Raw genomic sequence first — 11,495 nt, 5'->3', positions numbered from 1 at the left:
TGGCGGTGGAGGGGGAGTGTCTGTCTGGGTTAAAGTGATTCTGTGATAGTCACTCACAGGAGTTAGACCTGTCCTGCAGCGCCCCCTTTTGTAAACAGGGCCCCGTGTAGACACATTCACAGCTGTGGTTTGAAAACCCACTCAACTTTATACAAACAAATATTCTCACTGAAGAACAGAAACAAAATTGCCAAGAAGTGAATACTTCCCAAAATAATACTTCGCCTCCCATGCAGTACTTTTGCGCTGCTCAAAGGGTCCCCACTCCCCACTTTGAGGGAGCCTGATTTAGACTTTGAAAAAAGATTTACCGTATTTTCCAGACTATAAGTTGCTCTAAGTATGGGTCGCACCAGTGCCCTCTAGCGGCTGTCAGTGTGAAAACATGTGACATTATATATATGTTAATATATACGTCTCAAACCAAGGGTGAAAAAAAGTGCGACTTATAGTCCGTAAAATAGGGTAATATGCTGAATGTTGATCTCTAATGGAGTCGGTGTCCGTCTGGTGACTCCATCGGTTCTTCTGACTTTATGACCAGTTTCCCTTCTCTATAATAATATCGTGACAGTTTGGCAGCCAGTCGTCATGTCAATCAGTCTGACGACAGATGATGACACAGGACGCCATACGGTTGGTCGATAACATTATTGGTCTGTCAAAAAGACGCACAGCCTGAAACTAGTTCAGACCGGTCTCTGTGGCTCCAACAGCTTTGACTAGTGTCGAGCTGTGTTCGACCTTTGACCTTTGGTCAGATTTTATCCTACCAAACATCACATTTTTTCACCAAACTACCATCAGATTTTATTTTCCTCAAAAGAACTTTTAAAGGAACTGGATTTCAAAGACTTCCTCCAGAACTTTAAAGACGTCTTTAAAGAAGACACGGTTTCTTCTCAGATCAATGTGTTTTGGTGTTTTACTGAACTCCTCTAACTGTCTCTTTAAAAGGCGACGTTGACCAGATTATTTTAATCTGGATAACGGCGGTCATTTCCGACCCACTGAGCTACTGTACCACAGATACCTCTGGTGGCGAGAACTTGTTGAGAAGACTTCCTGGACTTCCTGAAGATCCCTCTGCTTCTTCCTCCGTTGGCCATCATTTCACTCTCCATGGCCTCCTGCTCCTTGGCGGCCTTCAGCATCTCCTCTGGAAAACCACAACAGTCACAGGTTAAAGTTAAAGGTGTAGAACTGAAGGCATCGAGGTGGTGTGGTTTATTTTTTAAACGTCTTTAATTACTGAGAAGCCTCTTATAAAGTTGTTGTTTTTTCAGAACCGTAAACCTTTTATGACGTCTTTTTTATAATCTCCCGTTCAAAGCGTTCCGTCTTATCGCGGCTCCGTTTTATTGCGGGTGAAGTTTGGAAGAATAACATTTTACACCTCAGTGGTAGTGACCTGTTTCACAATGACTGCTGTTGTTGTTTTTCTGGATCAAACTGGTTTGGAGTTTGTTACAAACGGTCACGTCGCAGCGCGGCCTTGAAGCAGGTTCACTGGCCGCGTGTTCGCTGCCCCCTGTGTTCACACCGGGAGTTTACACCGTAGCAAAAACAGAAATTACAGTTCAAACGATTGTTTTAGCTTGCTTGGTAATAGCAAGACCTGGTGTGTAATCTTAGGTAGAGGGCGCTACCGTACTTAGTACTGAAGGCCACTGTGCTGGAACCGATCAATTCTGTTGTGTTTTTGTCCTTGTTGAGTTCCAAAGCTTTTTTTTTTTACTTCATAAATCTGTAGTATTACTACAGTACTTTGAACTTCATAACTTCTGTTGATGGTTGGAATGTTTTTGCAGCTCGTGGTGAAGTTTGTTTGCTGTTGGAATGATAAAAATGTCTCTCTTAGTCAATTTCAGGATATCAGTAATATAAAGCTGCCTAACCACTGGGTTGTGGACCATTACAGGTACACGAGTCACTCTATTCCAGCTAGCAAAGAAGAAGTTTTTGCATTGAACCTTGTCAAAATAAGTGTCAGTTTGGTTGAAGAATGCTCTGGACAGATCTTAGGTGTTCTTCAGTGGAGCACCAACTTGTCAAAATAAGTGTCAGTTTGGTTGATGAATGCTCTGGACAGAGTGCTGAAGCGTTACCACTAGGGGGGGTTCGATGGCTGGGATTCAAACGTCTGCCTATGGTTGTGGTTGATTGTTCATTTAAAAAGTCTCACTGACCTTCAGCTTCAACGATGTGCGACACGTCCAGTCCTTCGCTGACCCTCAGGATCACCGTTCCATATTCAAAGTCGAACGCGTCACTGTTCAGTACAAGGACGGGGAAAAAAAACAAAACAGGTGAACAAACGTACGTGTGTGTGTGTTTAGTCCACACTGTGTGTGTGTACGCCTCAAACTTACTGCAGTATTCCCACATAGGTCTGCATGGACTCTCTGCCTGCAGTCCTCCAGTTCTTCTTGAAGCCCATCATAAAAATATTGGGCTTCATGCGGCCCACACCAGAAGCCTGAGAGAGAAGAAGAAAACACAGCAGTTATGAGCCAGAGATAAAGGCTGTGATCAGAAGGAGCCGTGACCTGGAGCGCTCAGACACCGGCTGTAAAACCTGCTGTTTTCATCAACTGACACAGAGGAAAAAAAAAAAAAGTTTCAAAGTGTCCTGGACCAGAGGGCCGCAGGAGGAGTTTTAGTACCAACAGTTACGACCAGATCACTCAGCAGGACTCCTCTGGTCCGCGGGGCCTCGTCCACTGCAGTGTTAATCAATTCTAGCTTTTAATCCGCTGTCGTTTCTGAACTAAGACGTCTCCGCAATGAAGCTCAGTCTTATCCCTGAAGTCTGATAGTCACAGACTGTCTGCTCCTCATTAACCCCCTCATCTCCAGGCAGGTTCAAGTCTGTGTCAAAAACAACAACTGAGCTCTGTCTCTGTGATCAGATATAAAACGGGGCGATGTCCGACATTAAGCTTTTTGCGATATCCATTATGCTGATACTGTCCAAACACGTCATTTCTGATTCCGATATCAACCAATTCTGATATAGGCATTCTGCATACAATCCCCTGATTATTAAAATAGATTAAGAAAATGAGCTGCAATGCTGCCATCTAGTGGCTCTCATTTCCATATACAGCTGTTTTTTCCCCAAAACTATTTTTAGAGCACACATCATTTGATGAAACCCAGGAATTGCGTTATCGGGTTTTCATTATCAGAGAAGAAAACGCTAATTCTAACCCCTCCCCCACTCGGGTTTTCATTATCAGAGAAGAAAACACTAATTCTAACCCCTCCCATGTCCCTGGTTTGTGCCCCCTGGACCTCACCCACCTGCAGAAGACTCTCCGTTCCGTCTCTGAATTCATCACAGGCCACAGCTGCGTAAAATGCCTTGCGTTTGCTCTTCCTCAGCCACAGTTGGTTCTTTTCCATGCCGGAGTTCAGGTCCTCCAGGGCCTCTGATCGTGGTCCCTGTGAAGAATCGGTACCGTACGGTGAACAGGGTTTGCGTCAGTCGGGTTCACAGACAGAACGACACCTCAGCGTTGGTCGTTTTATTATTGGTCTTACCACAAAGACTTCACAGGTGATGCAGAGACCGAAGTCTTTGGACAGGGAGTGAGCCAAGTCCAGCAGAGCTGGTCTGATCTTGGGCGAACCTGTCATCGCTAAGATCTGAGGTCTGAAGACAAACCGCCGAGAATTAGACCCCGGTCTCACAACAGCACAGCCCTCAGACGGGACCAGAAGTCAAGGAACAGTCCAGAACCTGGACTTCTTACCTGAAATTCTTGACGTGATCCTCGATACCAGTCAGAGAAAGAGCGTTGCTCACCGCGCTCACGAATGTCACAGCCTGTTTGGATGAACCCCAGTTCACGTCTGGAAGGAAAACATTCACAGATTAGCTTAAGATTTTTTTTTCCAAAAACCTAAACCTGGATCAGGACTGAGCTCACCTGGTTTCTTGACAGTGACATAAATGTAGAGGAGGATTTCAATGCCGTACGTGATGAGAGCGGCCCACCAGTTGATAACAAACATCACCACGCAGCAGAGAATGGCACCAATCAGAGACAGCCACATGTTGTAGAATTTGTATGCAGGTCTCCAGCCTGGGAGAAACAGACCAGGAGAAATCTTTCTTAATTCAATTCAACTTTTTTTTAAAAGATCAAAAAATCCAAAACAGAATTCCAGAAATTCACCTGGAGACTTGGCGTACGATGCGTGAAAGCAGGAGAAGTTGATGAGGGCGTACGATGCCAGGAAGAAGTTTGAAATGATGGGAGCGATGGTGTTGAGGTTACCTGCGGGGACAACACTGTCATCTGAGAACTGGTTTCACTGGTTAACTGGAAGGTTAATGTACAGCTGAAGAATCCACACTCACCCACGAGGATGAACGCCACGGAAATGATGAAAGTGAGGATGTAGCCACGGATCGGTTCATCGTTTTTACCATACCCTTTGGCGAAGAAGTGGAGGGCCTTGTAGATGTTGTCCTTGCACAGAGCCTGCGGAGAGGAACCATTACAACATGAAAAAGAAAAGTGACCGCGCTGGTGCGGTCGTTCAGGGACAGTGCAGGGAAAACGTGTTTCCTTTATTTCAGACCAAATTTCTTAGGGTCACTTTTCTGAAGTTCTGTTCTATTTTCTGCTCCAACCGGCAGTTCAACTGCGACAAGAAAAGTCATGTGCTGAAGGGTGACATTTGTCGGACACATTTATGATTTATGATTTCCAAGTGGGGCGGACGGGGGGTAGGAAGTTATGAGAGAAAATAAAAGAACATTTCTAAACGTTTCCTAAAATAAACTGCTCATGTTGGATTAGGAAAAAAACTATTGAAAACATTTTTGAGGTGAAACTGGGTCAAAGGTCAGGGTAACTGAACAAAACAGGGCAGGTGGAAACAAATGTTTCCAACCGGTTCAGTCTGTCATTGAGTCTGTGGTTGAGTCCGTGGTTAAGTCAGTGGTTGAGTCAGTGGTTGAGTCAGTGGTTGAGTCTGTGGTTGAGTCAGTGGTTGAGTCAGTGGTTGAGTTAGTGTCCGTCTGGATGTAAAATATATTTTTCTCCATATATAGACTACAGTAAAGACCAACCTGGAAGACTTTGGGGGCGCTGACGAGGGAGGCCAGGGCTGAGGAAAGTGTAGCTGAGAAAGTCCCAGCAATGATGAGGGGGCCGAACCCAGACACCATGGTCATCACCTGAACCACAGACACAGATTGTGGTTAAAGATAAGGCCGGTCCAAACCCACTGCTGGTTTACAGTTTGAAAAGAAGAGTTAACCTGGAAGTTGTTCATCAGTCCAAATTTGCAGGTTTCCGTTGCGCAGGAAGTGAAATTCCAGCCCAGGTCACAGGCCACTGATGCATTACACGTTGTCTCGTTAAGGCGGTCCAAGACGTTTCCTGTAGCGTCACGGACGACTGTAGCAGCTGAGTCGTGACAGGAAGGAAAAAAAAGTATTGATTACAAATGATTTTTTTTAATAAACAATAATAACTGTAGAATTTGCGGATGTGTAGAGTTGACTTACAAACACAGAGGGCGACACCGAGGTAGGTGATCCCGGTGATTAGGATGGCCAGCAGGGTTCCCTGTGGTATGGCCTTTTGGGGATCCTGAATATTTTGTAAAGTACTGTTAGCACATGTTTACGAAAGTATATTTCTGTAAAAATATATAAATAACGTTAGTTACCCGCAAGTCGCCAGAAATGTTGGCTCCAGCCAAGATCCCAGTGGCCGCAGGGAAGAAGATGGAAAAGACAGAAAAGAACGACTCCGTTCCTCTGAAGTCCGGGGTGAAATTCTCTAGGAATATTTTTGCTGTGTCACAAGAAAGACAAATGAAAGATTCTGTTAAAACATAGTGAGGTACTGTGCAGAACTGAGCTGGTTCACTGTCAACTTTTTCTTCTCTTGAACTTTTTTTTTTTTTTGGTATGAAGTGAACAGTTATGTAGCAGTTAGCGCTAATGCTTAAAAATACCAAAGTCACCAGCTATAGGTATGCTAAAGTAGCTAGCAAATATACAAAACAAATGTAATGTAAGCCGCATTATTTTATCCCAGGGCCCCAGTGCGTTTACGGCCTGTCGTTTTCAGGTGATTGCTAATGCAACAGTGTCCTGTCGTTTTCAGGTGATTGCTAATGCGTTCAGTGCGTTCTTACAGTTATAGTTGAAGAAGCCTTCGGATTGCTTCTTCTCGGTTGCGGGAATGACAGTTCCCACAAAGACATTTACGATGGCAGCCAACAGGATGACCAGTAGGACGAGCTGTGCCTGTAAAGAAGGAGAAACTGGTCAGAATGACGACCAAACAGTTTCCCACAGTGGGACCAGCTTGGCTCCGTCTCCTACCTTGGCTTCCCATTCCATTCCTGCCACTGAAATTCCCAACAGCAGCACCACGGTGATGCAGCCAACGATACGGATGTCGTTTAGTTCGTCCACCATGATGGCGTTATTCTCCTGAAGAACGACAACAGAGACAGGTTTACACAGGAGCTCTAACCTACTCATAGCTCAATGGTTCCCAAAGTGAGGGTCAGGGACCTCTTTAGGGTCAAGCCTTTGCAGTGGGGATGCAGCTGGTATAAAATGATCTGCAGTGATTTGTGACTGTGTTTCCTTTATTGTAGGAAAATGGCGGTTTATTTTGTCAATCACAGAGTTTTAAGTACAAAGTACATATAAGTACTTATATATCAACCAGTACTCTCACGGTAACTTCAAAATTATTTTCAGGTTGCATTATCTTGGCGAAACCTAGGCATTGCGTTATCGAGTTTTCGTTATTGGAAGAACAAAATATCGATTCTTACCAATATTATGCTTTTGGTTGGACGAAATTATCGGACGTCCCTGGAAAATACTTTAAGTTTTAAGTATGAATTAATTGGCAAGAAAATTCCATTCAAGCAAATGCTTTGAATGTGTTGGTGTGTGTGTGTGTGTGGTGGGGGGTGGGAGGGGCAATAGTCCAGTCTACAGGAGGGGGGCACTGTAGACCAACAACGTCATACCTTCAGCAGCTCAATCACAGTCTCAGCGAAGCCAACCACGTACATGGCCACGGCCACGGCGTTGGCAAAGGCAAAAATGAGACCAATGGAACCTCCAAACTCAGGGCCCAGACTGCGGGATATCAGGTAGTAGGCCCCCCCTGAAATGACACCAGGAGTCAGACGTACGCACGCACACACACACACACAGCTGAGGATGAAGAATCTGTGCACAACAGGTTCATTGATTTACTGTCACCACGGGTTTGAAAAGGTGACGTTCAGTCATGTTTAAGGCTTTGTGTCCTTATCTCTACACCCCGTCCTGGTCGCTTCATCTTCACACTCAAAGATGCACGCACAGTGTGTGTGTGTGTGTGTGTGTGTGTATGTGTGTGTGTCAGCGCTATCTCCAAGTTAAAATTTATAAATAACTCTTTAACTGTTACGGCTCGTGACCCAGATCCCTGCCACTGAAGCTGTTCAGTAGTAAAACTCTAAAACAACTCTCTTTCTGGGTCTCAGGGCAGCTGACCATGTGGGACTCACCTCCTCGGACCACACCATTGGTACAGATGGCCGACATGGAAAGACCAGTGATGGTGGTGACCACACAGCTGAGAAGAATGACCACGATCCCCAGACCTGACGGAGTCACACAGGTAAGAGAGTTTCACTTTGATTGTGCCCACGTTAGCTCCCGTAGCCCACATGGACTCAGATGTTTTTTGATGAGTCAACGGTCCATTTATTATAGTAGCTCAAGCCCCGCGCCATGTTACTGTAAAAAATGTAAACTAAAAAGCGTTGTTTTCAAATCCAAATAAATACAAAAAAAAAAAAAAAAAAATTTCCTGCAAAGAATCCCAAACAAATCTATCACATGTTCAGTTTGCAATCCACAAATAGAAGCCTCACGGGCTGGATGTAAACCACGGGCCACCGTTTGAGGAGCCCTGGCCTGGCTCTGTGTCCCCCTGCTGGTCATTATATGATGACTAGTTCTTACAGTGGCAGCGGTCATGAGGCTACAGTGTAGACGTCTAGTAAATACTCCTGTGTCCACTCTGACCAACACAGTAGTGAGGACTGGTCCCACTTACCCCAGCCCGCCTGACCGAACACCCAGGACAGGCGGATGAACAACATGACCCCCCAGATGTTCAGCATGCATCTGACCTGAGGAGGAGGAGAAGAAAAGTCAGGTCTCAAAACAACATTTTAGTTTATATTACAATTGCAGCTAACGTTAGCTACAACAGTTCTGGTACAGACGCCACAGCTAACGTTAGCTACAAATTGTGACTTATGTGTTTAATGGTGATTAATGTATTAATTTTTTTTTTAAAAAACCTAAACTACCTTTTCATGAAGAACCAATCAAAAACACACAGTGTCACTGCAGAAGCCAGTGCATTACTGCTGTCTCTGTTCTTAAAGCACGTCTCATTCAGTGCCATTTTTATTTTGATGTTTCAATGACAATGACGGTCAACCAGCATCTCTGACGCAGATTCCTCGTCCACTCCTTGACCCCACTGTGAAATAACTGAGTCCTGTCAGGACCCAGTTATAAAGACTGACACGACCCAAAATAACTCACCAGGACACCTCGTATCCACCCGAACTTTACTGCTTCTGACGCCTTTTTTTTGGGGGGAGGGGCTGACTCCATATCCTCCGAGGGTGCCCCCTCACTGCCCTCGTCATCGTCCTCCACAGTGTCTGGCACCGATATCGCTCCATTCTGAGTAAACATGTAGTTAGAGTTGAATTTGAGGAAGTAAAAAAAATATATATATATATATACACATGTACACGCACATTTATTTAAAAATATATTTACACATGCAGATATGTGTGTAAATATATTAATCAATATATTTACACACATATATTTATATATGTACATATACTCACATATATATGTATATGTATATTTACATACACATATATTCACAGACTATTGAACATATAAATCTGTCATTACGCCCGTTTTGAAATCACTGTTAATGAGCTCCTAGGAGACCGTGTCCGGTTGGACGTGTGTTCAGTTTCGTCCTCTCTTTGTCTCTGTGAGACACTGGAGAGAATTTAAAAGTCAGGATACTGCGTGTGATTGGATTTGGATGAAGATTAATGAAGAGGTGTTTGTGTGTCCTTGAAAAGTCGGGACAGAAACTGAGCAGGGGACACAGACCAACTAGTCTTTAACTTTGAGTGAAGGTGAATCGTTGAACAGACTCTGACGGAAGGATTTTCATCTGCGTCACTTTGACACAGATTTTAATTGTCTCTGCATAATTGATCAGTTTTGATTTATCCAATATTTACTAAATTAATTGCAGCTCAAAAAAGGTGTTTTTTTTCTTACGTAGATGAAGTTTTGGATGTGAATTCCTGGCTCACAGGGTTTTCACTCTAACCCAGTTCCTGGCTCACAGGGTTTTCACTCTAATCTGGTTAATGAACCCAACACTAATGACCTATAACCCTGACTCTTTTGCAAAACCAGGCAATATAACAGCAGCCCAATAAAAGAAGCTGTAAAGACTCTTCAAAGTGTGTCAACTTTGTTGTCTGGTCATCGGTTCCAGAGGGAAAAGATAACCTTCTGGTTCCTTCAGCCAACGACACCGCGGACACAGTTCTGATGTTGGACGGATTAGACACCTGTTGAGGACTTCTCCTTAAAGAGGAGATTAAAGATTTACACCACAGGCCCAGTGGTTTGGTGGAGGTACTGCAATGGGTTGTACATTGTTTTGCTTGCCAAGGTCAGGGGTCAATCGGTCGATCTTTTTTATATGATGACACATGTACGTATGTCAATTTGTTTATTACAAATTATTACTATAGTATTAATATAGTAAAGGTATACGCAATAATTATTCAGGAATTTGAACGACTCACCTTCAGCTTGTCTTTTTTAATGCATGTGTCAGTGTGTTTAATTTGGTCTGATTGATGTTGAGTTTTTTTTTCTTCTGTTTTTGTTAAAAAAAAACAAGTGAAACAAGAAAACATTTAACGGCAAAATATTAAATTTGAGAAAATAACAAGGTACATTTATACGTCACTAGGCCCGGCTTAAATTGAAAATATATATATAAACATATACTTCTATATGTATATATTTAAATATATATGTATATTTATGTATATTTGTATATGGATATATATATATTTTTTATTTATGGGCTTATTGTCAAAAACGTACCAACGTAAACATACATTATATATACATATATGTATATATGTTTGTTTGCGTTTGTGAGGCCCCGTCTTTACATCAGTCTTTACATCATCATCATCGTCGTCGTGCACTCACCTTCTGGAACACATCGTGGATCTCCTGCAGGGACGGCCTCACGGCGCGGTGACCGCTCAGCGTGCCTTCATTGCGATAGAAATCAATGTTGGGCACTCGATCCAAAGTGTCATGACCGAAGGCGCTGACCACTGAGGGTCTGACCGTCCGGTGTTCGTTTTGATACGAAGGTTCGTCCAGGGTGGCATCATAAGCGGGGTTAACGTGTTCCCCTCCGTTTGACTTCAACCTCTCCATGGGGGCAGTTGACAGAACCGGTCGGATTCAAACATTCAACAACAACAACTTCTACAGCAACCCGACGGCCTCTCACAAAAACATGGACTAGTTTGTTTATCCTTGTGTCCTGACTGTGGAGCCTGATGTGTGATGTTCACAGACGTCTCCTCCTGTCACTGGTTTAAACTCTGCTCCACTCAGGAGGCCTTCATTTATACCTTCCATCCCTGGGATCACTGGCTGGCAGCTATTGGCTAACTCCCTGGATCAACCCACAGAAAAGTGAACCGGGGGTGTCACATACATGTCCTTGCTCCACTCCAGGGGACACAAAGACATTGCTTAACGATTGACCAAGTCATAAAAGGCAGAGCAGAGATAAAGCCGTGCGCTGCCTCAGTTCTTGGAGAATTGATTACTAATATTATTGTCTGAAGTGCAGGGAAGCAGCACATGTTGTTCTTTGGCTGCAGTTTATTGGGTCGGGGCGAACTTTTTTTGGGTGATTCACAGGAAGGAGCGTTCGTCCAGTTGGGAATTTCTAAACATGAAAAAAACTTGTTGGGAACGTTTTGAAAACTTTTACTGAGTTAAAAAAAAAAATCATATTTTAAGTACATGGTGTTAGAAAAATATGAACGTAAAGACAGAGAATGCAACAGAACGGCGGTCAAACATGAGTGACAGTGTGAGAACCATCAGTCATGACTCTGACCTGAACACAGATTAAATCCACATCCATAATCATTTTCCACACAGTGTTGACTGACAGGTGGAACGGCAGGTTCCATGAGGAACACTGGAGTTAATATGAGACCAGGGATTACAGGAAGTGGCTGCAGGCGGTCTCCTGCAGCCCCAGAACTGGTAGACCTCTTCACAGGTCAACTTCCTTATTACTGATAAAACACCTGGAGTTACGCTCTCACTGAAAGGCCGACCAACG

At 43.8% G+C, this 11,495-nt stretch overlaps 1 protein-coding gene across 1 annotated transcript in view; it reads right to left on the bottom strand.

Moving 5' to 3' along the window:
- The window catches only part of slc12a1 (solute carrier family 12 member 1), a 13,777-nt gene extending 3,024 nt beyond the window's left edge, over positions 1-10,753 (bottom strand). Inside the window, exons 1-20 of the mRNA XM_008310186.3 lie at positions 10,331-10,753; positions 8,603-8,746; positions 8,103-8,178; positions 7,549-7,644; positions 7,021-7,160; positions 6,356-6,466; positions 6,166-6,277; positions 5,692-5,819; positions 5,528-5,612; positions 5,278-5,426; positions 5,087-5,194; positions 4,370-4,493; positions 4,185-4,286; positions 3,936-4,091; positions 3,759-3,858; positions 3,547-3,658; positions 3,307-3,447; positions 2,373-2,479; positions 2,190-2,272; positions 1,034-1,159 (exon numbers count right to left, since the gene is read on the bottom strand). Of these exons, the coding sequence (XP_008308408.1) occupies positions 1,034-1,159; positions 2,190-2,272; positions 2,373-2,479; positions 3,307-3,447; positions 3,547-3,658; positions 3,759-3,858; positions 3,936-4,091; positions 4,185-4,286; positions 4,370-4,493; positions 5,087-5,194; positions 5,278-5,426; positions 5,528-5,612; positions 5,692-5,819; positions 6,166-6,277; positions 6,356-6,466; positions 7,021-7,160; positions 7,549-7,644; positions 8,103-8,178; positions 8,603-8,746; positions 10,331-10,567 (2,437 nt within the window). The 5' untranslated portion in view covers positions 10,568-10,753. The remainder of the gene's footprint in view (positions 1-1,033; positions 1,160-2,189; positions 2,273-2,372; positions 2,480-3,306; positions 3,448-3,546; positions 3,659-3,758; positions 3,859-3,935; positions 4,092-4,184; positions 4,287-4,369; positions 4,494-5,086; positions 5,195-5,277; positions 5,427-5,527; positions 5,613-5,691; positions 5,820-6,165; positions 6,278-6,355; positions 6,467-7,020; positions 7,161-7,548; positions 7,645-8,102; positions 8,179-8,602; positions 8,747-10,330) is intronic.
- Positions 10,754-11,495: the final 742 nt, after the last annotated feature.

This window comes from Cynoglossus semilaevis, chromosome 5 (genome assembly GCF_000523025.1).
Source record: "Cynoglossus semilaevis isolate Cse_v1.0 chromosome 5, Cse_v1.0, whole genome shotgun sequence".
Taxonomy (NCBI): Eukaryota; Metazoa; Chordata; class Actinopteri; order Pleuronectiformes; family Cynoglossidae; genus Cynoglossus; species Cynoglossus semilaevis.
Note: the sequence above shows the minus strand (reverse complement) of the source record. Positions and strands in the feature narration are given on the sequence as shown.